This window comes from Arachis hypogaea, chromosome 18, assembly GCF_003086295.3.
Source record: "Arachis hypogaea cultivar Tifrunner chromosome 18, arahy.Tifrunner.gnm2.J5K5, whole genome shotgun sequence".
NCBI classification, from domain to species: Eukaryota; Viridiplantae; Streptophyta; class Magnoliopsida; order Fabales; family Fabaceae; genus Arachis; species Arachis hypogaea.
In genome coordinates, this window is record NC_092053.1 from 86,791,697 (window position 1) to 86,819,660 (window position 27,964).

The 27,964-nt window shown below is 38.0% G+C and overlaps 1 protein-coding gene across 1 annotated transcript; it reads left to right on the forward strand.

Moving 5' to 3' along the window:
* Positions 1-17,329: 17,329 nt before the first annotated feature.
* LOC112771092 (ubiquitin-NEDD8-like protein RUB2) lies at positions 17,330-19,559 on the forward strand. Its single transcript, XM_025815704.2, has 3 exons — positions 17,330-17,611; positions 18,310-18,569; positions 19,161-19,559. Exons 1-3 carry the CDS (start codon positions 17,519-17,521, stop codon positions 19,270-19,272), a joined length of 465 nt encoding a protein of 154 aa, XP_025671489.1. The 5' UTR covers positions 17,330-17,518; the 3' UTR covers positions 19,273-19,559.
* The last annotated feature ends 8,405 nt before the right edge of the window (positions 19,560-27,964 follow it).

The following is a 27,964-nucleotide window of genomic DNA, read 5'->3' on the forward strand; positions in this document are numbered from 1 at the left end:
ATGGATATCTTAGATAGGAACACGCATGTTTGAATAGAAAACAGAAATACTTGCATTAATTCATCGAGACACAGCAGAGCTCCTCACCCCCAACAATGGAGTTTAGAGACTCATGCCGTCAAAGAGTACAAAGTTTAGATCTAAAATGTCATGAGATACAAAATAAGTCTCTAAAATTTGTTTAAATACTAAACTAGTAGCCTAGGTTTACAAAAAGTGAGTAGACTATGACAGATGGTGCAGAGATCCACTTCTGGGGCCCACTTGGTGTGTGCTGCGGCTGAGACATAAGCAATTCACGTGCATAAGGCCATTTTGGGCGTTCAACGCCAGGTTTGGATCCATTTCTGGCGTTGAACTCTAACTTTTAATCCTTTTCTGGCGCCGGACGCCAGAATTGGGCAGAGAACTGGCGTTGAACGCCAATTTACGTCGTCTATCCTTGAGCAAAGTATGGACTATTATATATTGCTGGAAAGCCCCGGATGTCTACTTTCCAACGCAATTGGAAGCACGCCATTTCAAGTTCTGTAGCTCCAAAAAATCCACTTTGAGTGCAGGGAGGTCAGAATCCAACAGCATCAGCAGTCCTTTTTCAGCCTGAATCAGATTTTTGCTCAGCTCCCTCAATTTCAGCCAGAAAAATACCTGAAATTATAGAAAAATACACAACTCATAGTAAAGTCCAGAATATATGATTTTTTCCTAAAAACTAATGAAAATAAACTAAAAACTAACTAAAACATACTAAAAACTATATGAAATTAACCCCAAAAAGCGTATAAAATATCCGCTCATCACAACACCAAACTTAAACTGTTGCTTGTCCTCAAGCAACTAGACAAATAAAATAGAAGACTAATGGGTTGAGAAGCAATAATATATCAGAGTTTTTGAGTGAAGCTCAGATTCCAATTAGATGAGCGGGACTAGTAGCTTTTTGCTTCCGAACAGTTTTGGCATCTCACTTTATCCATTGAAGCTCAGAGTGATTGGCATCTATGAGAACTTAGAATTCAGATAGTGTTATTGATTCTCCTATTTTAGTATGATGATTCTTGAACACAGCTATTTCATGAGTCTTGGCCGTGGCCCTAAGCACTTTGTTTTCCAGTATTACCACCGGATACATAAATGCCACAGACACATAATTGGGTGAACCCTTTGGATTGTAACTCAGCTTTGCTAAAGTCCCCAATTAGAGGTGTCCAGAGTTCTTAAGCACACTCTTCTTTCTGCTTTGGACCTTGACTTTAACCGCTCAGTCTCAAGTTTTCACTTGACACCTTCACGCCACAAGCACATGGTTAGGGACAGCTTGATTTAGCCGCTTAGGCCAGGATTTTATTCCCTTAGGCCCTCCTATCCACTGATGCTCAAAGCCTTGGGATCCTTTTTATTACCCTTGCCTTTTGATTTTAAGGGCTATTGCCTTTTTCTGCTTTTCTCTCTCTCTTTTCTTTTCTTTTTTTTTTTGCTGCTTTTTCTTGCTTCAAGAATCATTTTTATGATTTTTCAGATTATCAATAACATGTCTCATGTTCACCATTCTTTCAAGAGCCAACATATTTAACAGTCTTAAACAACAAATTCAAAAGACATAAGCACTATTCAAGCATTCATTCAGAAGACAGAAAGTATTGCCACCACATGTAACTAATGAGAATTTCTCTTATTAAAACTCGAAATTTTGTTGCCTCTTATTCAAAAGATCTACTATTTTATTCATGTTTGCTGATGATGAGAAAAATAAACTATGACTTAATTGGAGATAAAATCAAAATAGATACTAATTACTACTATATGACTCCTAAGGTGAACTTCTATAACGACACTATCACAGAGTTAAAGCAGAAATTGGAATTTAACAACCTTTGTTCTGGGAAATGGGTGTTCCTCTGATCCGTGGGGTGCTTGATTCTTCAAGAGAAAACTTCTGGCGCTTCAATTCCCTTAAGTCATGCCCTTGCTCCTCTTGTTCTTTAAACATATAGGTCAGTATTTGACTGTGTTCCTTCTGTTCTTTTATTATTTGCTCCATAGCCTCCCGGATCTTGGTGACAGACGTCTCAAGATACTCCCAGTATTCAGATTGAGGGATTTCTGGGAGAAATTCCTGTGTTTTCTTCTTGGTGGGATCCTCCTGCGCTTGTTGTTTTTTCATTGATGCTTTGGTGATTGGTTTCTCAACTGAGATATACTCAGTTATTCCCATTCTTACTCCGGCGTCCTTGCAGAGCAGAGAAATCACGCTTGGATAAGCCAACCTGGCCTCTTTAGAATTTTTGTTAGCAATTTTGTAGAATTCAGCTGATGAACCTCCACTTCCTTTCCCATCATGAAGCAATGGATCATCACTGCTCTTTTAACTGTGACTTCAGAACGGTTGCTAGTAGGCAACAGAGAATGCCCAATGAAGTCCAGCCATCCTCTGGCGACTGGGTTGAGATCCTCTCTCTTGAGTTGATTTGGGACACCCTTTGTGTTGGTGGTCCACCTGGCTCCAAGGATACATATGTCCTCTAGAATCTTATCCAGGCCCTTATCTGTTCTCATCATTCTCCTGTTGAAGGAGTCTGGATCGTCTTTCAGCTAACGTAGCTTTAAGATCTCTCTGATCTTATCAGGTATGGTATGAACAATCTTTCCTCTGACCATGGTTCGATATTCATAGAAAGCAGTTCCAGATAGTTTTTGCTTGTTAGTCTGCCACATATTAGCATAGAACTCCTGGACCATATTCCTTCCCACTTTCGTTTCAGGATTAGCTAGGACTTCCCAGTTCCTGATTCGAATTTGCTCATGGATCTCCGGATATTCATCTTCTTTCAGATCAAATCTAACTTCCGGGATCACTGATCTCAGACCCATTATTTTGTTATAATGGTCCGAATGTTCTTTAGATAAGAACTTCCATTGATTCCAAAGTGGTTTTGGAATGCTCTCTTTCTTGCCTCTTGGAGTGGGTTGTTTTCCTTTGGGAGCCATGATCTTAGTGATCGCGGATAAACACACCAAACTTAGAGGTTTGCTTGTCCTCAAGCAAAAGAAAAGAAAGGAGAGGGATAGAAGGAGAGCTAGGTGCAATTGTTGATGGGAGGGGAGGGAGGCCAAACTCAAATTTATAGGGAGGGAGGGTGGGTTTTCGAAAAAGAGATAAAGATATGATAAAAAGATTTATTTGGAAAAGATAAGATAGAAGATATGATAAGAGAAGATATAGTTTAAAATTGAGAGGATATGAAAGATTTTTGAAAAAGATAGATTTAGTTTTTGAAAAAGATAAGGTGGAGGTTTTGAAAAAAGATATTGATGAGTTGAAAAGATAGATTTGTAAAAAAAAGTTTTGAAAAGAGTTGGATTGAATTTGCAAAGAGGCCTGGTGCTTATGGATTAAAATACATTTGATATTTTTAAGGTAGGGTTTTTAGAAATTAGGGATTTTAAAAATCAGGGTTCTTAACATGTTTATGTAAGAAATCATGTATTGAAGTATGAAAATCAAGATTCAGAAAGAAAAAATTTGAATAAAAATGAGTTTTGTCTCCTCCCTGCCATCCTTGCGTTTGAACGCCCAAACACTGCCTGTTTTGGGCGTTCAACGCCCAAATGCTGCTCTCCTGGGCGTTCAACGCCCAGCTGCTGCCATTACTGGCGTTCAACGCCCAGTGGGTGCCCATTTCTGGCGTTGAACACCCAGATTGCTACCATTACTGCCGTTTAACGCCCAGTGGATGCCCATTTTGGGCGTTGAACACCCAAAATACACTTTTACTGGCGTTTTCTTGCCAGTGAGCTCTTTTTCTCTGTTTTGTGCGCCGAGTCCTTCTGTAACTCTGTGGACTTATACAAATGATTCCTCACCTTAGTGTCAGTGAACTTTATATAAACAAATAAAAATAAAAATAGGGCAAAATGCTTAGAGGATTGTTGCCCCATGGCTGGGTTGCCTCCCAGCAAGCGCTTCTTTATTGTCTTTAGCTGGACCTTGCTGAGCTTTTAATCTAGCTTCAGCCTTGAGCACTCTTGCTCAATGTTGCCCTCAAGATAGTGCTTGATTCTCTGTCCATTGACAATGAACTTCTTATCAGAATCAATATCTTGAAGCTCCACATAACCATATGGTGATACACTTGTAATCACGTATGGTCCCCTCCACCGAGATTTCAGTTTCCTGGGGATTAGCTTGAGTCTAGAGTTAAACAACAGAACCTTCTGTCCTAGTTCAAAGATTCTAGATGACAACTTTCTGTCATGCCACTTTTTTTATTTCTCTTTATAAAGCTTGGCATTTTCGAAAGCTGTGAATCTGAATTCCTCTAGCTCATTTAGCTGGAGCAATCGTTTTTCTCCTGCTAATTTGGCATCAAAGTTTAGGAATCTGGTTGCCCAGTAGGCCTTATGTTCCAGTTCCACGGGCAGGTGACATGCCTTACCATACACGAGTTGGTATGGAGAGGTCCCTATAGGGGTCTTGAATGCTGTTCTGTAAGCCCACAGAGCATCATCCAAGCTCCGTGCCCAATCCTTTCTACGGGTATTTACTGTCCGTTCCAGGATTCTCTTTAATTCTCTGTTAGAGACTTCAGCTTGACCATTAGTTTGTGGATGATATGGAGTAGCCACCTTGTGGCGAATCCCATACCAAACCATGGCAGAGTAAAGCTGTTTATTGCAGAAGTGGGTGCCACCATCACTGATTAGTACTCTAGGGACACCGAACCTGCTAAAGATATGTTTCTGGAGGAACTTCAGCACCATTTTAGTATCATTGGTGGGTGTGGCAATGGCCTCAACCCATTTTGATACATAATCAACTGCCACCAGAATATAAGTTTTTGAGTATAATGGTGGAAAAGGTCCCATGAAGTCAATTCCCCATACGTCAAACAACTCAATCTCCAAGATTCCTTGTTGAGGCATGGCGTAACCATGAGGCAGATTGCCAGCTCTTTGGCAACTGTCATAGTTACGTACAAACTCTCGGGAATCTTTATAGAGTGTGGGCCAATAGAAGCCACATTGGAGGACCTTGGTGGCTGTTCGCTCACCTCCGAAATGGCCTCCATATTGTGATCCATGGCAGTGCCATAGGATCCTCTGTGCTTCTTCTCTAGGCACACACCTACGGATTATTCCGTCTGCACATCTCTTAAAGAGATAGGGTTCATCCCACAAGTAGTACTTTGCATCAGTAATTAATTTCTTCTTTTGTATCTTGTTGTACTCCTTGGGTATGAACCTTGCAGCTTTATAGTTTGCAATGTCGGCAAACCATGGTGTTTCCTGAATGGCAAATAAATGCTCATCCGGAAAAGTCTCAGAGATCTCAAGAGAGGGGAGGGACGTCCCTTCTGCTGGCTCTATCCGGGACAGATGATCAGCTACTTGGTTCTCTGTCCCTTTTCTGTCTCTTATTTCTATATCAAACTCTTGCAGAAGCAACACCCATCTGATGAGCCTGGGTTTTGAATCCTGCTTTGTGAGTAGATATTTAAGAGCAGCATGATCAGTATACATAATCACTTTTGATCCTACTAAGTATGATCTGAACTTGTTAATGGCGTAAACCACTGCAAGTAATTCTTTTTCTGTGGTTGTGTAATTTTTTTGAGCATCATTTAAAACGCGACTAGCAAAATAAATGACATGCAGAAGCTTGTCATGCCTCTGTCCCAATACTACACCAATGGCGTGATCACTGGCATCACACATTAGCTCAAATGGTAACGTCCAGTCTGGTGCAGAGATGACTGGTGCTGTGACCAGCTTAGCTTTCAGCGTTTCGAACGCCTGCAGGCACTCTGTGTCAAACACAAATGGCGTGTCGGCAGCTAGCAGATTGCTTAGAGGTTTTGCGATTTTTGAAAAATCCTTTATAAACCTCCTATAGAATCCTGCGTGCCCCAGAAAGCTTCTGATTGCCTTAACATTGGCAGGTGGTGGTAATTTTTCAATTACCTCTATTTTTGCTTGATCCACCTCTATTCCCTTGTTTGAAATTTTATGCCCAAGAACAATCCCTTCAGTCACCATGAAGTGACATTTTTCCCAGTTTAAAACTAGGTTGGTTTCTTGGCATCTTTTCAGAACAAGTTTCAGGTGATCAAGACAGGAGCTGAATGAGTCTCCATATACTGAGAAGTCATCCATGAAGACTTCCAGAAATTTTTCCACCATATCAGAGAAAATAGAGAGCATACATCTCTGGAAGGTTGCAGGCACATTACACAGCCCAAATGGCATCCTTCTATAAGCAAACACTCCAGATGGACATGTGAATGCTGTTTTCTCTTGATCCTGAGGATCTACTGCAATCTGATTATAGCCTGAGTAGCCGTCCAAAAAGCAGTAATAATCATGACCTGCTAGTCTTTCTAGCATCTGGTCTATGAATGGTAAAGGAAAATGATCCTTTCTGGTGGCTGTATTGAGCTTTCTGTAGTCAATACACATGCGCCACCCTGTAACTGTTCTTGTAGGAACCAGTTCATTTTTTTCATTATGAATCACTGTCATGCCTCCCTTTTTTGGGACGACTTGGACAGGGCTCACCCAGGGGCTATCAGAAATAGGATAAATAATCCCAGCCTCTAGTAATTTTGTGACCTCTTTCTGCACCACTTCTTTCATGGCTAGATTTAGCCGCCTCTGTGGTTGAACCACTGGTTTGGCATTATCCTCCAATAAGATTTTGTGCATACATCTAGCTGGGCTTATGCCCTTAAGGTCACCTATGGACCACCCAAGAGCTGTCTCGTGTGTCCTTAGCACTTGAATAAGTGCCTCCTCTTCCTGTGAATTTAAAGCAGAGCTTATGATCACTGGAAGAGTGTCACCTTCTCCCAGAAATGCATATTTCAAGGATGGTGGTAATGGCTTGAGCTCGGGTTTAGGAGGTTTTTCCTCTTCCAGAAGAAATTTCAGAGGCTCTTTCATGTCCTCTAAATCCTCTAAATCAGGCTGAACATCTTTAAAGATGTTTTCCAACTCTGATTCAAGACTCTTAGCCATGTTGATCTCTTCTACCAAAGAGTCAATAAGATCAACTTTCATGCAGTCTTTTGATGTGTCTGGATGCTGCATGGCTTTAACAGCGTTCAACTTAAACTCATCATCATTGACTCTCAGGGTTATTTCCCCCTGTTGGACGTCAATGAGGGATCGTCCAGTTGCTAGGAAGGGTCTTCCTAGAATGAGAGTAGCACTCTTGTGCTCCTCCATTTCCAACACAACAAAGTTAGTGGGAAAGGCGAATGGCCCAACTCTGATAATCATGTCTTCAATCACGCCTGATGGGTATTTAGTGGAGCCATCAGCAAGTTGGAGACATATCCTGGTTGGTTTAACTTCTTCAGTTAAGCCAAGCTTTCTGATAGTGGATGCAGGTATTAGGTTGATGCTTGCCCCAAGATCGCATAAAGCTATCTTGGTGCATTGACCTTCTAATATGCATGGTATCAGAAAACTCCCAGGATCTTTGAGCTTCTCAGGAAAGCTTTTCAGAATGACTGCACTGCATTCTTCAGTGAGGAGAACTCTTTCTGTTTCTCTCCAATCCTTTTTATGACTCAAGATCTCTTTCATGAACTTGGCATAAGAAGGTATTTGCTCAAGTGCTTCTGCAAATGGAATCTTTATTTCAAGAGTCCTGAAGTAATCTGCAAAGCGAGCAAATTGCTTATCCTGCTCCTCTTTCCGGAGTTTTTGAGGATAAGGTATCTTGGCTTTATATTCTTCAACCTTAGTTGCTGTAGGTTTATTGCCTACAGAAGTGGTTGAAGAAGCCTTTTTAGAGGGGTTGTCATCAGCATGTGTGTGTGTCTGATCCCTCACTGGCAATTAAGTGCCAGAGTTAGAGACTGGAGTGACGTTAGATGCCAACTCCTTGTCTGTTCCTGGCGTCTGAACGCCAGAACTGTGCCCATTTTGGGCGTTCAGCGCCAGATCTTGCCCATTTTGGGCGTTCAACGCCAGATCCTTGCCTATTTCTGGTGTTGAACGCCAGTCCTGCCTTGTTTCTGGCGTTGAACGCCAGTCCTGAGCATGGTCTGGGCGTTCAGCGCCAGCCTTCCACCAAATTTTTGGCGTTTTGGTTCCAGAATTACTTTTCCCTGGGCTCTTACTGTCCTCAGGTGAATTTTGGGTGGTTTGCTCATTTCTTAGCTTTTTGCTGCCTTGAGGTGGGGCATTTAATGTTTTCCCACTTCTTAGTTGAACTGCTTGGCATTCTTCTGTTATTTGCCTTGATAGCTGCTGCTTTGTTTGCTTAAACTGTTCGTCCATGTGTATATTAGCCATCCTTGTCTCCTGTAGTCTATCTTTGAATTCGGCTAACTGCTTTGTTAGAAAGTCCAATTGCTGATTGAATTCAGCAGCTTGTTTTACAGGACTGAGTTCAGCAGTTGCTGTTTTAACCTCTTCTTTCATGGAAGGGTCACTGCTTAGGTACAGATGCTGATTCCTGGCAACTGTATCAATGAGCTCTTGAGCTTCTTCAATTGTCTTTCTCATGTGGATAGATCCACCAGCTGAGTAGTCCAAAGACATCTGAGCTCCTTCTGCAAGCCCATAATAGAAGATGTCTAACTGAACCCACTCTGAAAACATTTCAGAGGGGCATTTTCGTAGCATCTCTCTGTATCTCTCCCAGGCATCATAAAGAGATTCATTATCTCCTTGTTTGAAGCCTTAGATGTCCAGCCTTAGCTGTGTCATCCGTTTTGGGGGAAAGTATTGATTCAGGAATTTTTCTGTTAGCTGTTTCCATGTCCTTATGCTGGCCTTAGGTTGGTTATTCAACCACCTCTTAGCTTGATCTTTTACAGCAAATAGAAACAGTAATAGTCTGTAGACATCCTGATCTATTTCTTTATCATGTACTGTGTCAGCAATCTGTAGAAACTGTGCCAGAAACTCTGTAGGTTCTTCCTGTGGAAGACCGGAATACTGGCAACTTTGCTGCACCATGATAATGAGCTGAGGATTCAACTCAAAGCTACTGACTCCAATGGAGGGTATGTAGATACTACTCCCATATGAAGCAGTAGAGGGGTTAGAATATGACCCCAGAGTCCTCCTGGACTGTTCATTTCCGCTTAGGTCCATGATGGAGAAGGGGAGATGATATAAAATAGAGAAAATATTTTTATTTATTTATTTATTTATTTATTTCGAAAATGAAATAAATTAAAAAATGAGTGAAGAATTTCGAAAAACTGAGGAGAGAGAAAGTGGTTAGGAAATTTTGACAAGGATATGATGATTTTTTTTTGAAAAAGGTTTTAAATTTTGAAATAAAAATTTGAATTTTAGAAATAGATTTCGAAAATTTGCTTTTAAAACAGAGAGAAAAGATATTTTTGAATTTAAAGAGGAGAGAAAAAAACAATAAGATAGCACAAGATATAAAATTTTTAGATCTGATGCTCCTTGTTTTCGAAGATTTTTAAGGGAAAAACACTAAGGAACACCAAACTTAAAAATTTTAAGTTCAAGACACAAGGAAAACTCAAGAACACTTTGAAGATTCACAAGAACACAAGAATACGAAGGAAGAACACCAAACTTAAAATTTTTAGAAAACCAAACTAAAATTTTCGAAAAACACAGAGAAATCAACAAGAAAACACCAAACTTAAAGTTTGGCACAGGATTTAATAGAAAAATTATTTTTGAAAAAGATTTTAATAAGAAAATAAGGATTCTAAAGTTTTAACACGACAATAATACGAGACTCTAAACGCCAGTAAGAGTAGCAGAATGGGCCTTAAACGCCCAGTCTGGCACCATTCTGGGCGTTTAATGCCAGAAACAGGCACCAGACTGGTGTTTAACGCCAGAACAGAGCATCTAATTGGCGTTTAACGCCAAGAATGGGAGAAAAGCTGGCGTTAAACGCCAGAAACAAGCAGCAACCTGGTGTTTAACGCCAGAAGTGCACTCTAGGGGCGTTTTGCACGCCTAAATAGAGCAGGGATGCTAAGTCCTTGGCCCCTCAGGATCTGTGGACCCCACAGGATCCCCACCTATCCTACCTCTTCTTCTCTCCTCTTCACACCCTTTCATAACACTCTTCCCCAAATAACCTTCAGCAATCACCTCCATATCTCTTCCCCAAATATCCTTCACCAATCACATCCATCCACTCTTCCCCAAAAAACCCCACCTACCTCCAAATTCAAATTACTTTCCCTCCAAAAACCCAACCCTAATACACGAAACCTAACCCTTCCCCCACCCCTATATAAACCCCTCAACTCTACCTCATTTTCACACATTACAAACACTTCTTTCCCCCCTTGGCTGAATATACACTTCCCCTCCATCTCCTCCATTTTCTTCTTCTTCTCCTATTTTCCTTCTTCTTTTGCTCGAGGACGAGCAAACATTTTAATTTTGGTGTGGTAAAAGCGTTGCTTTTTATTTTTTCCATAACCAATAATGGCACCTAAGGCCAGAGAAACCTCAAGAAAGAGGAAAGGGAAAGTAATTGCTTCCATCTCTGAGTCATAGGAGATGGAGAGATTCATCTCAAAAGTCCATCAAGACCACTTATATGAAGTTGTGGCCAAGAAGAAGGTGATCCCTGAGGTCCCTTTCAAGCTCAAAAGGAGTGAGTATCCAGAAATCTGACATGAGATTAGAAGAAGAGGATGGGAAGTTCTCTCCAATCCTATTCAACAAGTCGGGATATTAATGGTTCAAAAGTTCTATGCAAACGCATGGATCACTATGAACCATGATCAAAGTATGAACCCGAATCCAAAGAATTGGCTTACAATGGTTTGGGGGAAATACTTAGATTTCAGTCCAAAAAATGTAAGGTTGGCATTCAACTTGCCAATGATGCAAGAAAATGCACGCCCCTACACTAGAAGGGTCAACTTTGATCAAAGGTTGGACCAAGTCCTCATGGACATATGTGTGGAAGAAGCTCAATGGAAAGTTGACTCAAGAGGCAAGCCGGTTCAATTGAGAAGACCGGACTTTAAGCCTGTAGCTAGAGGATGGTTGGAGTTCATCCAACGCTCTATCATTCCTACTAGCAACCGATCCGAAGTAACTATGGATCGGGCCATCATGATCCATAGTATCATGATTGGGGAGGAAGTGGAAGTTCATGAGATTATACCTCAAGAACTCTACCAGGTGGCTGACAAGTCCTCCACTTTGGCAAGGTTAGTGGTGCACGAATTGTGAATCACACTTTTCACAACTCGTACCACTATCCAGCAAGTGCACTGGGTCGTCCAAGTAATACCTTACGTGAGTAAGGGTCGAATCCCACGGAGATTGTTGGTTTGAAGCAATCTATGGTTATCTTGCAATTCTTAGTCAGGAAGTCAATTATATTTATCAGTTGAATTGCGAATGAACAAGAGAGCATGGGTTAAAAGTTACTTGTTATGCAGTAATGGAGAATATGTTGGAGTTTTGGAGATGCTTTGTCTTCTGAATCTCTGCTTTCCTCTATTCTCTGATTCACGCACGCACGTCCTTCTATGGCAAGCTGTGTGTTGGGGCATCACCGTTGTCAATGGTTACATCCCCTCCTCTTGTGAAAATGGTCCAAATGCTCTGTCACAGCACGGCTAATCATCTGAGGTTCCCGATCATGCTGGAATAGGATTCACCATCCTTTTGCGTCTGTCACTACGCCCAGCACTCGCGAGTTTGAAGCTCGTCACAGTCATTCAATCCCTGAATCCTACTCGGAATACCATAGACAAGGTTTAGACTTTCCGGATTCTCATGAATGCCGCCATCAATCTAGCTTATACCACGGAGATCCTGATTAAGGAATCTAAGAGATATTCATTCAATCTGATGTAGAACGGAGGTGGTTGTCAGACACACGTTCATGGATTGAGGAAGGTTATGAGTGTCACTGATCATCACCTTCTCCATAGTTAAGCACGAATGGATATCTTAGATAGGAACACGTATGTTTGAATAGAAAACAGAAATACTTGCATTAATTCATCGAGACACAGCAGAGCTCCTCACCCCCAACAATGGAGTTTAGAGACTCATGCCGTCAAAGAGTACAAAGTTTAGATCTAAAATGTCATGAGATACAAAATAAGTCTCTAAAAGTTGTTTAAATACTAAACTAGTAGCCTAGGTTTACAAAAAGTGAGTAGACTATGACAGATGGTGCAGAGATCCACTTCTGGGGCCCACTTGGTGTGTGCTGGGGCTGAGACTTAAGCAATTCACGTGCATAAGGCCATTTTGGGCGTTCAACGCCAGGTTTGGATCCATTTCTAGCGTTGAACTCTAACTTTTAATCCTTTTCTGGCGCTGGACGCCAGAATTGGGCAGAGAACTGGCGTTGAACGCCAGTTTACGTCATCTATCCTTGAGCAAAGTATGAACTATTATATATTGCTGGAAAGCCCTGGATGTCTACTTTCCAACGCAATTAGAAGCACACCATTTCGAGTTCTGTAGCTCCAGAAAATCCACTTTGAGTGCAGGGAGGTCAGAATCCAACAGCATCAGCAGTCCTTTTTCAGCCTGAATCAGATTTTTGCTCAGCTCCCTCAATTTCAGCCAGAAAAATATCTGAAATTACAGAAAAACACACAACTCATAGTAAAGTCCAGAAATATGAATCTTTACTAAACTAATGAAAATAAACTAAAAACTAACTAAAACATACTAAAAACTATATGAAATTAACCCCAAAAAGCGTATAAAATATCCGCTCATCAGTTAGCCTTTCCTCACCACATTTGTCACCTCTGCAATTCAGTTGGAATTGACATAGAAGGAGACATCCTCATTGAAGAGGACAAGCCCATCAGTAAAAAGAGGATGGAACAAACAAGAGAGCCCACTCATGGACCTCAACAAGAGCATGAGGAAATCCCTCATCATGAAATCCCTGAGATGCCTCAAGGGATGCACTTTCCTCCACAGAACTATTGGGAGCAAATTAACAACTCCCTAGCAGAATTGAGTTCCAACATGGGACAACTAAGGGTGGAGTACCAAGAGCACTCCATCATTCTCCATGAGATTAGAGAAGATCAAAGAGCCATGAGAGAGGAGCAACAAAGGCAAGGAAGAGACATAGAGGAGCTCAAGAATACTATTGGTTCTTCAAGAGGAAGAAGACGCCACCCTCACTAAGGTGGACCCGTTCCTTAATCCCCTTGTCTATTTAATTTTTCTGTTTTCTTTCTCTATGCTTCATTTTTAATTATGTTTGTGTCTTACTACATGATCATTAGTGTCTAGTGTCTATGCCTTAAAGCTATGAATGTCCTATGAATCCATCACCTTTCTTAAATGAAAAATGTTCTAAAAATAAAAGAACAAGAAGTACATGATTTCGAATTCATCCTTGAGCTTAGTTTAATTATTTTGATGTGGTGATAATACTTTTTGTTTTCTGAATGAATGCTTGAACAATGCATATGTCTTTTGAATTTGTTGTTTATGAATGTTAAAATTGTTGGTTCTTGAAAGAATGATAAAAAAGGAGAAATGTTATTGATAATCTGAAAAATCATAAAATTGATTCTTGAAGCAAGAAAAAGCAGTGAAGAACAAAGCTTGCGAAAATAAAAATAAAAATAATAAAAGAAAGAAAAAAGAAAAAGCAAGCAGAAAAAGACAAGAGCTCTTTAAACCAAAAGGCAAGAGCAAAAAGCCAGTAACCCTTTAAACCAAAAGGCAAGGGTAAAATAAAAAGGATCCAAGGCTTTGAGCATCAGTAGATAGGAGGGCCCAAAGAAATAAAATCCTGGCCTAAGCGGCTAAACCAAGCTGTCCCTAACCATGTGCTTGTGGCGTGAATGTGTCAAGTGAAAAGCTTGAGACTGAGCGGTTAAAGTTAAGGTCCAAAGCAAAAAATGAGTGTGCTTAAGAACCCTGGACACCTCTAATTGGGGACTTTAGCAAAGATGAGTTACAATCTGAAAAGGTTCACCCAGTTATGTGTCTGTGGCATTTATGTATCCGGTGGTAATACTGGAAAACAAAGTGCTTAGGACCACGGCCAAGACTCATAAAATAGCTGTGTTCAATAATTAACATACTGAACTAGGAGAATCAATAACACTATCTAAATTCTGAGTTCCTATAGATGCCAATCATTCTGAACTTCAAAGGATAAAATGAGATGCCAAAACTATTCAAAGGCAAAAAGCTACTAGTCCCGCTCATCTGATTGGAGCTAAGTTTCATTAATATTTTGGAATTTATAGTATATTCTCTTCTTTTTATCCTATTTGATTTTCAGTTACTTGGGGACAAGCAATAATTTAAGTTTGGTGTTGTGATGAGCGGATAATTTATACGCTTTTTGGCATTATTCTTACATAGTTTTTAGTATGTTTTAGTTACTTTTTATTATATTTTTATTAGTTTTAAATAAAAATCACATTTCTGGAATTTACTATGATTTTGTGTGTTTTTCTGTGATTTCAGGTATTTTCTGGCTGAAATTGAGGGACTTGAGCAAAAATCTGATTCAGAGGCTGAAGAAGGATTGTAGATGTTGTTGGATTCTGACCTCCCTGCACTCGAAATAGAATTTCTAGAGCTAATGAAACCCAATTGGCGCGCTCTCAATTGCGTTGGAAAGTAGACATCCAGGGCTTTCCAGCAATATATAATAGTCCATACTTTGCCCGAGTTTTGATGACGCAAACTGGCGTTCAAACGCTAACTTCCTGCCCTATTCTAGAGTTAAACGCCAGAAACAGGTTGCAAATCAGACAACTTTCCCAGCCTGTGCGTACGCACACTTACAAAGTCCACGCACACCCCTGAGTGCATACGCATGAGCTCAAATGCACTCCCTGGTTCGTACATGCACTCACTAGCGTGCGTACGTACACACACCAGAATTCCTAGTTTTCTGCAACTTAGGAAAATTTAGTTTTTGGCACCCAACTTTCGCTATCCATAACTTCCTCTACAAAACTCTGATTTCCACAAAATTTATACCATTTTAAAGCTTTCAAAATTATCTTTAATTGAAAATAGATTTTATTCAAATCCAAAATTTGAGGCTCAAGTTAGGGTCCATCAAAGTTCATTAAAAATCTATTTTTTACCAAAAGAGTTCAAAACCTCTATTTTCCAAATTCTCAATTTCAAACCAAAGTTTCACACCTCAAAAACAACATTAAATACACTCAAAATAATTTCACAACCATTTTCTTCCTTCCACAATACTTCAATACTCAATTTTATCAATTTTCACCAAACAATTAATATCCAACAACAACACAATTCAATAAATTATAGCACAACTCATAATCATTCATCAATCCTCATCAATCACCACAATCATCAATTATCAACACATTCACATAACTAAACTCAACACTTTCACCAAATCACTAAACCTTAACAAGTTCACATAATTCAACTTATCCTACAGTCAACTAGCCTATGTTTTCACGTTACATTACACATTATCTAAGGGAAACCAAAATCATACCTTAACCAATTCCTTCCTAAGCCTGGAATGCCACAAATATCACCATTCTACAAACATCCAAAGCACTAAATGCACACCAAATAGAAACCCAGCCTCCAAGGTCTAAATTCAAGCTCCCAACACCACCAATTTGCCTCCAAAACTCATAATTCAATCTAATACTATATAAATATCACTAAGTCAACATAGGGTTTGCTATACCAAAATATTTTACAAGAGTTAGAGGCTTTTCACCTTACCTACGAATGATTGGGGCAAAGCCCAATGATTTTCCAAAGTTAATTCACACCTAACATTACCAAAAACACAAATTTCCTTAACATATATACCCAAAATTACAAAACTGGAAGGGAAAGAATTGGGCACGAAATCTCAACTTTCTTACTAAATTGTTTAGTGGTTTTGTAGAGAATTCCGAAACAAACGGGTAATCACTAATGACTCGTCAATCAGAATTCCGGATTGAAAATGATGGGCAATTGATTTTTGGAGTTAAGGGTTAAGGTTCCATGAGCTCTCATTTTCCTCAATCAGTGTGAATGGAGAAATGAGAGAGGAAGAAAGGCTGAATTGACTATATATATGATGGGCTTTGAGCCAATGTAAATTCAGTCCAACTTATTTAGTCTGTTAGTCTTTTTTTGGATAAAAAATTTTAAAATTAATATTAAAATCTATATTTTAATTATTTTTATTTTATTAAATTATAAAATTTAATTTTTTAATTTTTTTTAATAATAATTAATTTATTAGTTAATTATTTATTAATTACCTAGAATTTACAATATTCTTATATCAAGTTTGACAATACCTCATAATCTAAAGCATCTCATAAAGCACTTTAACAAAATATAAAATGTGTTATTTATAACAACTATTATTTAGTTAGCTGTGTCTCACTCTTCAACCTCAAATGGTGTTTTTAATCAATTTAAGGGATCTTTTGAACTAAAAACTAATATATTTTGCTGTATACAAGTCCAAAGACTTAATAAATATTCATAGTTTCACTCATTTCAGAAAAAAAATTTTTTTGAATGATTTAATTTCTCTTCTCATGTTAATTAATTGTCATCTTTCAGTTAGATTTAATTACAAACTTCACTTAGCCATTTAACATTTTTGGAATAATATTTACAAAATATTTTTATATAATTTTTTTACTAATAAGTGTACGTGTTATTTGCTATAATTTATATTTTTAATAAAAAAGTATTGTATGAAAGTGAATTTTAATAAAAATGATACGTTTTAAATTTGTTATCAATATAATTTTCATTTATAAAGAAATTTACTAAATAATAAATATTATTTTTGTTCATAATATTTAAATATATAGATAATTCATTGTTAATATATTAAAATAGTAGAAATTTTCTATCTTAACTCTCTTAACTTATACCTTAGAGTATTTTTTTAACCAAATTCTAAATTAAATTAAATTAAATTAAATTAATCAAATCATACAAATTTAATGTAAATAATAATAAATAGAGAATGAATATCATCATTTTTATCTATACTATATAATGAAGATATAAAAAAGATTGGTGTATGTCTTTTTCTTTTAAATGTCCTTATATATAATTTATAAAAAATTATTCATTTTATGTTTTCAAAATTTAAAGTCAAAACATTTTAGTTAAATTATAAATAATTTGTTATTTTAATTAATTCTATTTTTATTATTTTTATCGATGTTTAATAAATAAAAGAGTGAATCAACAAAAAAATTTGGAATCCTTGATACATTAATTTTAATGATGCTACTTTTTTTTTACAAATTTATACTAATATTAAATACAAAAAGGATTGTGCGTAAAATAACATTAAAAAAATTAGTCCCAATATCGTCATCCATGACCCATATATATATATATATATATATATATTTTATTGAATTTTGCTTCAAACGCAAACACATAGCTTACAATTTACAACCTCCTCACACATAATAACTTCGGTACCTATTTCTTCCCTTCTCTTCTCTGTCTACACAAACCCGCTCACTCTAATAAGTAGAAAGAAGAAGAAGAAGAAGAAGAAGAAAAGAAGATGCAGATCTTCGTGAAAACTCTTACTGGAAAGACAATCACCCTTGAGGTTGAGAGCAGCGACACCATCGACAACGTCAAGGCCAAGATCCAGGTTTTTTTTTATGTTAATTCGAGTAGGGTTTTTCTCTGATTCTTTTTCTTTGGTTGATATATAAGCATGACTCTTGTTGGTAAATTTTCAAGGGCTTATGATATTTTGTGTTCTTGTAGCGTTAAAAGTTGAAATTACTTGAATTATAAAGGTTCATACTTTGAATATGTATTGTGTTCTGGCATGATCAACATCGTTTCTTGCATTGGTTTACCTATGATGTTTTGGGTATTGAGTCTTTCGTCTTAAGGGAGTCACTTTTAGGCTTTTGGACACATTAGGTCATTGGTTGGATAAGTTGAAAAGCTGTGAAAGCTGAAGTGTTGTAACCCTTCTTAGTGAAGGATTGTTATGGAAAACTGCTATGCCCAAGTTATTTTCTTGCTTTGGTAACTAACCTTATGAAACGAAGTGCAAAACACATCTTATATCCCTTTATAAAGCTATTCCGATAAGAGAGGATCATCCTTTATGAGCAGAAAATAAGCTCTTCAAGGCAGGTTTTCTGATGGTATTGAGAGTTTGACATGATTCTCTTGTTGAATCTTTGTGTGTAGTTTTGTATAAAATGATGCTTATTGTGATGTTTGAATTTTGACCTGGCTTGGAGGGTTGGTTATTGTTGATGCCTGTGAAGTTTGGGCTTTGTGTGAGAATGATAGTTTCACTTATAAGATGCATGTAATACGTGTTTGTAGGATAAGGAGGGTATCCCACCTGACCAGCAGAGGCTGATCTTTGCGGGCAAGCAGCTGGAAGATGGGCGCACTCTTGCCGACTACAACATACAAAAGGAGTCGACACTTCACTTGGTTTTGAGGCTCAGGGGAGGAACCATGATCAAAGTGAAGACTCTAACTGGAAAAGAAATTGAAATTGACATTGAACCAACTGATACGATTGATCGAATCAAGGAACGTGTTGAAGAGAAAGAGGGCATTCCTCCTGTGCAGCAAAGGTTTTCTCTTTTTCTTTTTTCTGTGTGCCATTTAGTTCATAATGGTAAAGATTAAAGAAGATACTTGCATTTAGGCTTTAATTTGGTTCAAGGAACATGATGTTTTTAGAGGATTATCCCTCCCCCCACCCTTTGAAAATCTGTTGTGCCCCATGCTCTTTGTAATTCTTTTTCTTGTGAAGCATTTTTCTTCTTTTATATATTAAAAAGATACTTGCATCTAGATATTGTTTGTTTACTTGACAATTATTCGGTCTAGTAAAATTAAAGTGGACTAAGATGCATGCTGACGAGTCAGTGATATAGAAGTAAACAAAATATTCATAAAAAATAAGCCATACGCAATTAACACAGCATTTGAATGGACAAATTCCTTGCCTCTTGAATCTTGTTAATTTAATTGCTTTTTATATTTTATTTGAGTTGCTAATGCTTGATATTCAAGTGCATTACTGATGTATAATTCTCATGCCCTTAAATTAAAGTACATATCCTGTTTCGGATGATACTTCTTTTCTAATTTCTTTATGATTATGTTTTTATGTTTTTAAGTTGTGTTGAAAACTTTACAATTGTTGGAACTGTGTGCAGGCTGATATATGCGGGTAAGCAGCTCGCAGATGACAAAACGGCGAAAGAGTACAACATCGAAGGCGGATCGGTGCTTCACTTGGTGCTTGCATTGAGAGGTGGTGGTAACTAGTTACACTAGGTAGAAGTGCAATATTTAGATCTTGTGATGGATGATGGTCACTTTCTATTTTCCTGATAAATTGTGGAGTCACAATCTGAACCTAATTGAAAGGGAAGCACTATATAGTCCTATGTGTCTCTGAATTGTTGCTGTTTCTATTTTTGTAATTTTGCTGCCATCATTGATGGTCAATTTCTCTTTGAAGTTGTGTATGCTTTTCCAGACCCAAATTTGACCCTTTATAATGAAAGATCTTTGAACCAATAATAATCAATACAACTAATATTGTTACTTAATTTACTCCAGAATCATACTTGTGTGTTTGCATGCCTTGTTCTAAGAGTGAAGCTTTTACATTCTTAATATCACAAAATTTAACTAGCATCAAGTGGACGAGGACAGAGGAAAGAGTTGCCTTTTAAGATATAATTTGGCTTATAATGAGACAAATGACAGGGACTCAAATGTGAATACATTGTTTTTTGTTTTTTTGGTCATGAATACCTTATGGTTAGAAATTATTATGATCAATATCTGGAATTCTGGCAGTGTCTTTTTTTTTTACCTCTTTTTTGTCAAGGTCTGTGAAAAAGACAAAGGCTGAAAAGCCCAGCCCAAAAAGGCCCATCAGCCAAACATTTGGATCTCTAACCCAGCCACCCTCTTGGGCTTCGGCCGAGAAAAGATCCGGAAAACAACCCCAGCAACCCTCGCTTTACTACCACTCGAGTTATACATGCTAGTTGGGATCCCACCTGAAACTGAACGGGCACTTCTGACTTATTTGCTAACCCTTCTTCCATGTTGAGCCAATATTGATTCTTCTCATTCTCCAACTCCAAGAAGCTCCAAAGCAAAAGGGAAAGCGGCATCAGGGAGTTGTCCCATGGTGCACAATGCTTGTTAGAAAAGATGTTTGACGCTCATGGTGTGGAGGTGGCTCAATAACACAAACTTGAAATAGTTCTCCCAACTTGCTCCTATCTTGGTTTTCTAGTGATTACCCACTCCATTCTCTTGTGTTTCATGTTCCTCTATACTCCCTTTATTCATTTGCTAAGCCCTACATGTCACCTACTCTTTCCTCCTTTGTCTTTAATAATCTCTTTCTTGTTAGATCTAAAGCCCCCTGCATTCTTAGGTTCTCCACCTCTGTTACTATTCATATTGCCAATAGTAGTTACATTGTTGTCTCTATATTTATATAGTCCAAAGGGACTCCGTGTACCTTAACCTAGAACTCCATAGAATCATGCATGCCTTACTTTATGTATTCAGTTACACGGGATTTTTTTTAAATAAATAAAATATATGTTTTATTTATGAATATAGGTAATTTGTAGCGTTTTTACTAATTTCAGCAATTTGCATTGTATTACTTATCTTGTTTACAGTGTAAACGAAATAAGTGTGTGTATATTTCGTTTACACTGTAAACGAGATTAGTGTAAACGAGATATTTGAAAAGTTATGATGTTTGCATTGTAAATGAGATAAAGTACGACAAATGTTGAGCAGCTATAAAATGATCTGCAACCATTTATATTCTCCACAAATATTTCACTTTTCCTCTATTTTTTTCAAAAAATTAAGCAAAAATGTCTACTGGTAGTGGATATGTTATTAAAAGTGTGTATCCCAATTGTCATATGAGAAACAGTGACACTGCGCATGATATTTCAGTTTGATAATCTTATTCTGTTGTACACTTGGAGAGTAAATTCTTTGTCTGAGCTACAGAGTCTAATATTGACGAATATCGGTGCTAGCAGGTATGGGTTGGAAGAGTTGGGTATAGGTTGCTAGCACTGATGGGAAATGAAATTTTTCGGTTTCGTCTATTTTTGCTCCATGGCGATGAGTATGTGCGCTTCAAGTTTGATATCTATGGGAGAATCATGGCGGAACAAGTGATGGAGCTTTCTGGGGAGGTTGGTGGTGGTGGATCCGGCCACTTGAATTTCGTAACATCCTAGTTTTTTTTGACAGATTCGTGTATGCGAGTTTTACGTTTTTTTCACATAACGTCTATGATAAATTTTTCTGCAATCCTTAAATAAAATGAATAATAATGTCCCTGTCCGAAAAAAAAATGAATAATAATGTAATATTAATATTATGCTATTATTTAATTTTATTTGACGAAGGATGGTCACTTGATGTTGGACCCGAAATATTGTAAAAGCTTGGCTTTACTAATGTCATTTACATCAATAATTTATCCAATCCTTATTTTAATTAAGTATCACCATTTGATATAATTAATTGAGTTTTTATCATGCCCAATTACCTTAGTTACCTTCCAAGATATTTAAAAATTAACTTCTCTGACTCAACGGTTTAAAATCGCGACACACAGCACTTAATGCGCCACGTGTCGTGACGCATGCCTCCTTCCCTTTGATTAAGTGACACTTAGTCACTAATCAAGTGATATAAAAAGCACAAATCCTCTCTCTCTCTCTCTCTCTTCTCTCAAGATAGTCGAGGCATGCATGGGAGAAATGGGAGGATTTTGTTGATTTTCAAACTTTCCGATCTTGATTTTTTGAGATCTGTGACCCCACAAAAATTTTAATCCGATAGAAGTGACCGTATCTTCCTCCTCTATGCGGTGACGTGCGTTTTGTTCGGTAGAATTACGAAGTGGAGCTGCCCTTGTTAGAAACCAGTTCGGCCGAACTAAAAGAAGAGAGAAACCACCAAGTTTTCAACGTTTTCGCTCTGTTTAACTGATCAGAAGCCTCCTCCGATATCTTGTGTGTGTTCTGCGCTTCACAGAGGTAGGGTTTGACTCTTTAATCAGTTAAAATTATAAATTAATTGATATATGTGATTGGATTGTTGTTTGTTGATGTTTGTTGTTCAAATATATGATTATTGGCTTTGAAATTTTAGTTGAATTGCTGCTGGAATTGTTGTGATTCAGCCATGTTGAGGAATTAGAAACTGAGATGTTGTTATTGAATAATTGGCTGAAATCTGAGTTATATAATAGTATGTAATTGAGTTCTGTCGGTTGGATGTTGATTTGGGATTAAATATATTTAAAACAAATATTTTGAACAGATGTTTCGAGTAAAAAAGAGCAGAGGCTTAGCTTTTCAGAAAGATTTAATGAATAAAAATTATTTATTTATAAATACATATGAACATTATCGAAATTAAATTGAGTCTGGTTTTTGAAGAAAAATAATTGGTTTGAAATAAAGGGTTTAAAGTGGAAGATGACTTTGGGAAAAATATGACTCTAATGAATGAGCAAGGTTTTATTTTGAAAACGGAAGAACCGTGCCCAATTTACTTATTTTAATGAAATTTTGAGTATTTGAAAATTGTACAATATTTTGAATGATTTATAAAGTAACCAGTGGAGATTGGTCTTTTCTTAGAAATTCAGAGTTATTTAGAATAATTTTTAAGGTACGTAAATTTAATTAAAGTAACTTACAGAATATGCCATTTTTTAAAGTTTAACCATATTTATGTATTTTAGTTTAGTGGACATATTTATGCATAATTTTAAAAGTATTTATAGAATTTAAACATAACTCTGAGATATTCGAAAAAGTGATTCTAAAATTAAATCTCATGACTCGTTTTGTTTCACTTTATTATTTTAAAGAAATTGTGAAATTCTGGATAAAGAACTATTATATCTTGAAAGTTATTTGATTATGTGATGAGATAATTGTGGTTGGAAGTGCTACACCAATGACTCTTCTTGTCATCAATTTATCCAGCGAATTATCGAAGAGTGGTAGGGTGCTATAGCCCAAGAGTATGACCCGTCACTTTAATCGTGGGAGCAGTATGGGTGCTATAGCCCAAGAGCATGTGGGCCCTATAACCTAAGAATGTATCGGGCACTATATCCCGAAGCGATGGCAATGAGAGACAATGTCCGTAAGGATGTAATGTCAGGCACGGGTGGAAAATTGACGGATAAGTTCATTACCTGCACTAAGGCTAGACATGCATCATACTTGTTTGCACATATCTCTTGTGTGTTTTGAATTCGTTCTTGTATTGTATGTTATGTTGCTGTTTGCTTTTGTTTGTTGTTTGCTCTATGTTCTTTTGTTGTGGTCCGATTGATCTGGGACACATGGTCATTATATAAAAAGCAAATTAACTTATTTCACCCCGACCCTACTAAGAACTCCTCAGTTCTTTTCCCTTAGCTTCCTACCCCCTTCAAATAGGGATGGATGTCATTTTCTCTGAGCTCAAGCAATCTTATGTGTATGAGGATCCTATCCTTCACAGCTTCTATGTGGTGGCCGCGGAGCCTCAAGTTTGTAAGTACATAGTTAGAGATCATCCCTTTCAGTATTTGCTAGCTTCACCTCTCTTTGATCCTGATGCACCGTATGCTTTAATGCTATCTTGGTTACATGCTGATTCTGTTTGTCATCCTTTTGATCATGTGCATGGAGGTCCTGTTTCAGCACAACAGGTTGGTCAGGCGGTGCCTGAACCTGGCCCTGTCATCGATGACTACATCCCTGAGTCTCCTCCAGTAAGTTTGGATATGTCGATAGAGTCTCTTTCTACTCGCCCCTCTGACCCTTTTACCATAGAGCCTATCGGGACTTCCGCCACAACTTCTGGTCAGCACTCAGCAGTTGAGCAGGAAATCTTGGTTTTTTTAATTATCAGGACTCCCAAGCACAGGAATTCTCTCTAACTAGAAAATTGATGGGTTGTTATTCAACAATATAACACGAGGCATATATTGGTGTCAACCAAGAATAGATATATCAATATATCTGTTGAAAATGCTTTTACTCATCTAGATTGATCTAAATTGGCTTTTTTTACCCCATTCTAATAAAATAAAGAAAGAATGAAAATGATTATGAATTCACTATGGTATATACATATATTGTTATATAAATATAACTTCGATGTATTTTCTTATACATATATATATATATATATATATATATATATATGTAGTTTATTATCCTATTTGTGTATGTATCTGTTTATCGTTTTGGTTGCGGTTTTATTTTCTTTAAAGAAAATTTTTCATAAAAATCGAGTTCTGTTAACCTGATTACAGGCTTGATATTATTAATAACAGTGTTGGTGTAGTTTCAAATTGGTAACACTCGATGTTTCGGTATGAGCATGCCGTACTGGAAATTGGGTCGTTACAAATTTTGTTCAGGATGACCTACTTCTTATACCACCACCGCTGCATTGTGCTAGTACAGTAATGGACATGGACGTGGACGGTGAGGAGTCCGGTGAGAATTTTGTTTCCAATAGCAACGATAGTGATTCTTTTGAGGATGATGATGAGGAGGAGTTTGTACTAGAGACTTTGATCGATGCTTTAGTTTGGTATCTTCTGCTTGTCCCGCAATTAATTTCGGCCTTACCAGCTGTATTCAGTCACTATCATACATTAGATCTGGACGCGATGCATGGAAAAACTCTATTTTTCAATATGGGTGGGAACGATTACAACATAGACAGTGATGTGAAATTTTACATTGGCCACAGATTCAAACGTAGAGAGACAATAATGTAAAGAGTGAAGAACTATTGATAGTTGAATAACAACCCCATTTGTAGTGTCATTCTACTCCTCATACAGTCCAGCCCATCAGTTACTATCCTTGGTCTTCAAGGTTCAGTTAGTGTAAAACCCGGTCATACCGTAATTAATTAAATAATAAATTAAATAGGTGCAAATATGGTTAGAAAATCTAGCAATCGGAATTTGATAATTTAAATATGATATTTGGATTCAGTGATTTTTTCTGAGTCGGAAAACATGATTTTCTACGTAAAAATGCACATTGGAATTTTGACCGGCAGTACCGACTGAGATCTGTCTGGTACTGCAGCTGAGAAAATTAATTATAAGTGTATAAGGCTAAGAAATTAGGATTTATAATTAGGGAAGGTAGAAATATTTAAAATGCGATTTAAAACTCTAATCTTAAAGGTTTTGGCCCAAAATTGGGCCAACGGACAAAAATAAATGAACCGGGCCAAAGTGGGCCCAAGACCCAACATATATAAACATTAGTTATGAGCATTTCGGCTTATTTACCCTAAAGGAAAGGGTTTGGGGCGCAGCTTTGGAGAAGAGAGAAGAGAGGAGAAAACCTAATCCTAGTTCCAACTTCAAATCACCATAACTTGAGCTACAGAGCTCCGATTGACGAGCCGTTTGCAGCCACGCGTCGCTCTTCTTATCCTCTATAATTATATTTAAGTTTTGTGGTGAGTATTCCATTTATCTTTGCCCAGGTTTCGAAATTCCCTATGCATTTTTGGGTAGTTAGTGTTGAAATAATGTGATTTTGGTTGTTTAGGGATACTCTATCATGGATTCTAAGTGGGTTCTATCCCTATTTCATATGGGCTGAGGTAAGAAGTACTCAAAACCTTGTGATTTATCATTTTCATGAACCCTAGGTTAATGTATATATGTGAAATTGGTTATGTTAGTGTATTTGGTGATTTTGGTGCACAATTAGGAGGTTGGTGTTGCTTGAGGAGCTTTGGTGAGGCTTGGAGCTAAGGGTTGGTGGAGACTTCCAAGAAGAATCTCAATTATTTTGGCTACAAGAGGTACGGTTTAAGTTTCATTTAAGTACCATGTGGTGTGATGAGAATTTATAGGCTAGATGACCCTAGGATTAAGTTTGGATTGTGCAAATGGTTGGTACTAATATGAATAATTGTTATGTAATGAGAATTGATTATTGAGTTGAGAATTGTGTGAATTTGTATGTTTGGTGTGTTGAGAATTTGATGAATTGAATAATGAATATCAGTTTGTGGAATATGCATTTAACTTGTGAATTTGGGTCGGAGGCCGTGAATTTTGGGCCGGAGGCTGGAAAAAGGGAAGGAGGGTAAGTTAACTCTACATTGTGTGATGATGTACAAGATTGGAAGGATTTTAGATATTGAATGTGTGAATAATTAGTTTGGTTATTGAATGATAAGGTTTGAGGAATTGAGGTGTGGAATTTGATAGTTTTGGGTAAAATTGTGTAGATGAGGTAGGTTTGGTTTTGGTTGAGTGTAATTATGTGAATGTGGTTGGGTTGTGGTCATTTGGACGAGTGGAAATGAATATGGCTTGTGAAAATTAGAAAAATTGGTGATTTCTACTTTTGGGTAAAAACTGATTTTTGACCAACTTTGGCGGTCCATAACTCGGTGCACAGAGTTTGGAATCCTTCAAAATTGGATTTTTATGAAAGTTTATTCAACGATCTTTCCAACGGTTTAGAAATGGTTGAAAAAGAAATTTTGTAGAAGAAGTTATGTGTGTTGGAAGTTTGGGGTTTGAAAATGTAATTCTGCAGCTTTTTAACTTAGTAAAACTTTTGGTAAACTGTACTCCGACGCTCACGCATGGCCGACGCGCACGCGTCACCATGATTTTTTACCCTCTCATGCATGCGCCTGGCCGACGCATACGCGTCGATGTACTAATTCCAGTGCCCAGCCAAAGTTCTTGAGAGTTGTGCGGGAATTGTGCTGGTTTTGTGCGAGGGGCACAAAACGTACCCACGTGTAGGCGTGGATGACGCGCAGGCGTCACTTTAATTTTCTCCCATCCACGCGTAAGTGTGGGCGACCCATACGTGTCACTGTAACTATTCTGCTTTCCACGCGTGCGCATGGGCGACGCGCATGCGTGACGTCATTTTCACCCCAAAGCTGATTTTGAGTTTTCAAGCCAAATTTCAGACTTCTACGTCTCGATTCTTACCCTTGATGTCCTAAATACTTATAGTATGCCTAGCGATGGGAAGAGGCTAGGAGATGTGGTAACCTGTGGACGAAGTAAGGGGAGAATTAATGATGAGTTATGATTAATGGTGACTGTATGAGTTGCTGAGAGTGATGATGGAAATGCGGTGTATGCCGTGAGCCAAAGGGCTATATTTGATAATGATTATTGGCTGGTTTTGGGTTATGCCATGAGCCAGATGGCTATGATAAATATTAATTTATGGCTGAAAATGAAAATATGGCCTTGAATGATTATTTTATGTTGAGCTCTCTTTCTCGGAAGTGCGACCCCAGAGAGATGAAGGAAGGTGAGGATCCCCTTCCTTGTTCCTCCTGGTATTGTAAAATTCCCCCTCCCCAGCGAGATGGTGGGAGGTTAGGATCCCCTCCTTGGTTCTTCCTGGGCATATGAGAACGTACCTCCTGGGTAGATGCAAGGGTTGTGGTTGCACCCCACTTGCTCCAGGTTAGTTAGTATAGAGGCTCCCCAGATAGACGCAAGGGTTGTGGTTTTACCCCACTTGCTCCGTGTCAGAGATTGTGATGCCAGGGTAGTAGCAAGGGTTGTGGTTTGTCCCACTTGCTCCGGGTCAGAGATTATGACGCCTGGGAAGTAGCGGCAGTAGTGGTGATTCCACTCGCTCCAGGTTGAGCTTTTGAGACTCCTGGGGTAGATGCAGTGGAGTCGAGTATGATTTGAGATTGAAACTATCTGAGTCTCGGATTTCCTTGGGTAGACACAGTGGGTCAGCTCCACTTGCTCCAAGTTGAGATCTGAGATTCTGCTGACCCTATGTCATAAGTGTGGCCAGGCACTGTGAATGTTCTGGATGAGCTCGCCCCCATGGATAAACACCAGTGTGGGTGTTGTATGATTATGATGATGATCATGTTTATGATTGAGAATAACTCGAGTTGGGGATGAACG